The 4,865-nt window shown below is 37.9% G+C and overlaps 1 protein-coding gene across 1 annotated transcript; it reads right to left on the bottom strand.

The window, feature by feature from the left end:
• LOC113331774 (tubulin alpha-2 chain) lies at positions 1-3,076 on the bottom strand. Its single transcript, XM_026578415.1, has 4 exons — positions 2,859-3,076; positions 1,827-2,061; positions 1,373-1,743; positions 1-852 (listed from the first exon to the last, which is right to left on the bottom strand). Exons 1-4 carry the CDS (start codon positions 2,949-2,951, stop codon positions 196-198), a joined length of 1,356 nt encoding a protein of 451 aa, XP_026434200.1. The 5' UTR covers positions 2,952-3,076; the 3' UTR covers positions 1-195.
• Between the last annotated feature and the right edge of the window lie 1,789 nt (positions 3,077-4,865).

Here is a 4,865-nt window from a genome sequence, read left to right as displayed (position 1 = left end):
TTGCCAAAAGCCATTCATCATTTCCAGAAACTTTCCTAGTAAACTACATCCAAATACCAATAATCCACACCACATAACCATGATTATTAAGGAAACTTAGAAACATACAAGTCTTTCATCACCATCAAACAGGAACAGAAAACAGCAAAGAACTAGTACAGGCTTGTTGTAAATCATTATAACTTCTTCTAAAGCTCAGTACTCATCTCCATCATCTCCATCGTCTCCCTCAGCAGACTCGGCACCAACCTCCTCGTAATCCTTCTCAAGAGCAGCAAGATCCTCACGAGCTTCAGAGAATTCTCCTTCTTCCATACCCTCACCGACATACCAGTGAACAAAGGCACGTTTGGCATACATAAGATCAAATTTGTGGTCAATGCGAGAGAAGACCTCCGCAACACTGGTGGAGTTGGAGATCATGCAAACAGCTCTCTGGACCTTGGCAAGGTCACCACCTGGTACAACAGTAGGTGGCTGGTAGTTGATACCACACTTGAAACCAGTTGGGCACCAATCAACAAACTGGATAGTTCTCTTAGTCTTGATGGTGGCAACAGCTGCATTAACGTCCTTGGGAACAACATCACCACGGTACATCAGACAACAAGCCATGTATTTTCCATGGCGAGGATCACACTTGGCCATCATAGATGAAGGCTCAAAGGCACTGTTAGTGATTTCAGCAACTGAAAGCTGCTCATGGTAGGCCTTCTCAGCTGAGATGACTGGGGCATAGGATGAAAGCATGAAGTGGATTCTAGGATATGGGACCAAATTGGTCTGGAACTCAGTCACATCAACATTCAAGGCACCATCAAACCTCAATGAGGCTGTGAGGGATGAAATCACCTGAAACACCATACAATGAACATGTCAGAACTTCAAACTCAACAGCAAATGACTTTTCATGTGTTAGCAGCCTATACACAAGAGAGATCTTCACATCAGCTGAAAAATATTCACAATCTCAAAATGGCAGATGAATAAGCTCCATATCAATGTTAAATTCTCTATTCAACGCCGAACAATGAACATGTGAGAACTTAAAAACAGCAAATGACTTTTCAAGTGTTAGCAGCATATACACAAGGGAGATCTTCACGCCAACTGAAGAACTTCCACAATCTTTAAAGGAGGGTAAATGACAGATGAACAAGCTCCATATCAATGTTAAGAAATTTACAACCAACAAATATAAGTGTGGTTGTATTCTTTATTCATTTTTGAAAACATTAGCAGTTATGTCAGGTTGGGAACATTAGTAGGTGAATGACTATGAAACAACGTGGAAGTATGTGTTAGACTAGGTACTAAATGTGTTGCACGGTATTAGCCATGATATCAAATCAAATGCAGTCATGTGTTATACCTGAGATACAAGACGGTTAAGGTTGGTGTAGGTAGGGCGTTCAATGTCAAGCGAGCGCCTGCAGATATCATAGATAGCCTCATTGTCGAGGAGCACAGCAACATCAGTGTGCTCGAGGAGAGAGTGGGTTGAGAGGACACTGTTGTAAGGCTCAACAACAGAGGTGGAGACCTGGGGTGATGGGTACACAGTGAAACCAAGCTTTGACTTCTTTCCATAATCAACTGAAAGACGTTCCAAAAGAAGTGACCCCAATCCGGAACCAGTACCTCCACCAACTGCATTAAAGACTAGGAAACCTTGCAGACCGGTACAGTTGTCAGCAAGCTTACGAATACGATCCAAGCAGAGATCAACAATCTCTTTGCCAACTGAAATTAAAACCAAAAGCTATTAATACCACACCAATACATAATAGGATACTTAAGAGATACAAATAAGAGGTTTCAATTACTTGTGTAGTGTCCACGGGCAAAGTTGTTGGCAGCATCTTCTTTGCCGCTGATGAGTTGCTCAGGGTGGAAGAGTTGACGGTATGTTCCAGTTCTTACTTCATCAATGACAGTGGGTTCAAGATCTACAAAAATTGCACGAGGGACATGCTTTCCAGCACCAGTTTCACTGAAGAAGGTGTTGAATGCATCATCTCCTCCGCCAACAGTCTTGTCACTGGGCATTTGGCCATCAGGCTGCAACAAGAAAACCAAGAGTTCATTAAGTAATAAGCTTAACTGCTTAAGGCAGCAGACAACGTAAAACTAAATTCAGACAAACCAGATTAACCTAACATGTGTAGATCTAAATAGTCTTGTTTCAAAAAAAAAAAAAAAAAAGAGAAGGAAGTGTATCATACAAATGATCTTCAAAGGGAAAAAATGTTGCTGTCCCCAAGAAAAAAGTGACAAAATATTATGCTAAAAAATCATGTGAACCAAAACCAGTCAGATCCCATCTCAACAGATCAAACCTCCAATCCACATCACAGGGAACAAATTATAGAAATTATAGAGATTGTACGAGAAAGCATTCTAACAATTAACAAGAAAAATTCAGCTACAGTAGGTAAATTAAGAAAGAAACTTCTCAATTTTCAAATCATAAACGCATGGATCTAAATAAACAGCAGCTAATAATTCATTTCAAAAGAATTCTATCAATGCAAGTAATTAAACTACAACATATTGTTTAGGCTATCTCGTATTAATAGATCTATCATATGAATATCAAAAAAGAGCAGGATCTACAAAGGTGAATTGTATTACCGCAATTCCCATTAACACAAACCAAATCAACACAAAAATATGACGAACTACATAATTTTTCTTACGGATCTAACAACCAATATCACTAATCCAACGAAAATCTCAATAACGCAACGAAACAATCGATCTCTTATATCTTCACAAGTCAAAACACAGATCTAATCAAAATCAAATGAATCGAGATAACAAAAAACACAAATCGTAATACAGATCCAGATTGATACCTGGATGCCATGCTCGAGGCAGTAAAGTTCCCAGCACGCATTTCCAACTTGAATACCAGCTTGACCAATGTGAATTGAAATGCACTCTCTCATTTTCGATGATTATCAAACAAAAATTGAACAAAAATGAAGAAGATCGAAGAAGAAAACTAGAAGAAAGATGAGCGTTTATTAAGACGCTCTTCTTCTTTTTTCCTTGGGTTTCCTGAGAAATCTTTGTTTGGCTTTTATATAGTGTTTGAGAAAAGAAGAATTAAGATTTGGATCTTAACCGTAGTTAGTTGTAACCCTAGTTAAGGACGGCTGACAGCGAAGCATTATGATTCATACAGCTTAACCACTCACCTAATTAACTATTTTTTGCCACTTTAGTTCATTTCTTGTTGCTTCAAGATGACTAAATGTCGTTTTTGTTTAGGCAAATGCCTACCAAGGGTTAGTTGTGGGAGAGTTCGAAAGATTTTAATGTATTTAGGTTTTCTCCTGTTAGTCCTGAGGGAGTTTGAGGGAATCTCTCCAAATCTCCGTTAGTCGTGGGGAGTTTAGAGGAGTCTCCTAAACTCTCTAGAAAACACCTGTTAGTCGTTGGGGAGTTTAAAAAAAGCTCTCTTGAACTCCCTGTTAGTCATAAAACCCTACAATACTAGGGAGTTGGTTGCTTTGGGGAGTTCGAAGGAGTTTTTAGTGTATTTTGGTCTCACAACAAAGCTCTCAAAAGAATAGAGATTTGGGAAGGAGTTTGGTGCGTAGAAAACCATATGAGAAAGAAGAGGAAAACGTTTTTTTCCAGGTATGTTTTTCTTCTTCTTTGATCTCCATGATTGTTTGTAATAGTTTAATTTGTGTACTATTTTGATTGTTTTTCATATCTTTGATCTCCATGATTGTTTATTTTGATTGTGTGTATAGTTTTTTTTTGTGGGTACTCTCTCTCTGTCAAAACCCTAATTTGTGGTTCAAAAGATCTTGGTAAGAAATTGCATGATTTGATTATAATGATATCTTTAAATTCAACCGTTGGAATATGATGAAATTTGAGTACGTCATAGTTTACCTTGTTATAGAAGTACAACAAACGTTTCACGCGGATCAGGTCACGTTTGCTACTGCAAATCTTGCACAATATATGACTATGGTCTGCTGAGTTTAAATCCCGAATAGGGGACTGATTCCTATTTATCTCATTCTCCGCTTATCGGACAAAGCTGAAATGCTATGAGTTTTGAGTGTGTTGTGGAATATTGAGTTGTAAGTGTACCGTAAAATTTTCAAGAGGATCAGGTAAGTATTAGTACTGCAAAGATTGAACAATCTGAAACTGTGTTTCGGTGAAACAGAATTCCTTTACAGCTATCTTCATAATTTGTTATGTCATCATGCATTAATTGGCTTGCTACTTTGCATGGGTGTCATTGAGAATCACTATCACTTGTTAAGTCCTCTTATTTATACACATACTTCTCTTCTATTCTATATGCCAAAGTTCAATACAGTGGCGTACTTCATTCCGTATTGACGTGTTTTAGCCAATTCATACGGTGATTTTGTTATAATGATATCTTTAAATTCAACCGTTGGAATATGATGAAATTTGGGTATGCCGTAGTTTACCTTGTTATAGAAGTACAGTAAAATTTTCACGCGGATCAGGTCACGTTTGCTACTGCAAATCTTGAACAATATATGACTATGGTCTGCTGAGTTTAAATCCCGAATAGGGGACTGATTCCTATTTATCTCATTCTCCGCTTATCGGACAAAGCTGAAATTTTAGTATGATGTTTGTATATATGAAGGTTTCCTACTGTAGAAATTTCATGAAGTTATGATCAATTTAGGTACACCAAAGTGTGAGAAATCCGGAACTGAATTCTGTATGCACGTATTGAAAGTAGTCGGATACTGAGTAATGTATCTTTTTAATGAACCGTTGGAATGCTATGAGTTTTGAGTGTGTTGTGGAATATTGAGTTATAAGTGTACCGTAAAAATTTCAAGAGGATCAGG

Source organism: Papaver somniferum, unplaced genomic scaffold (genome assembly GCF_003573695.1).
Source record: "Papaver somniferum cultivar HN1 unplaced genomic scaffold, ASM357369v1 unplaced-scaffold_128, whole genome shotgun sequence".
Lineage (NCBI taxonomy): Eukaryota > Viridiplantae > Streptophyta > Magnoliopsida > Ranunculales > Papaveraceae > Papaver > Papaver somniferum.
This window is presented reverse-complemented; position numbering and strand designations above follow the sequence as displayed.

Excerpts from the sequence above, each read along its gene's own strand:
- LOC113331774 (XM_026578415.1), bottom strand. The coding sequence starts at position 2,951 with ATGAGAGAGTGCATTTCAATTCACATTGGTCAAGCTGGTATTCAAGTT. Across the intron at positions 2,062-2,858 it reads GCCTCGAGCATGGCATCCAG|CCTGATGGCCAAATGCCCAG; the intron begins GTATCAATCTGG and ends TTCTTGTTGCAG. Across the intron at positions 853-1,372 it reads TTAACCGTCTTGTATCTCAG|GTGATTTCATCCCTCACAGC; the intron begins GTATAACACATG and ends ATGGTGTTTCAG.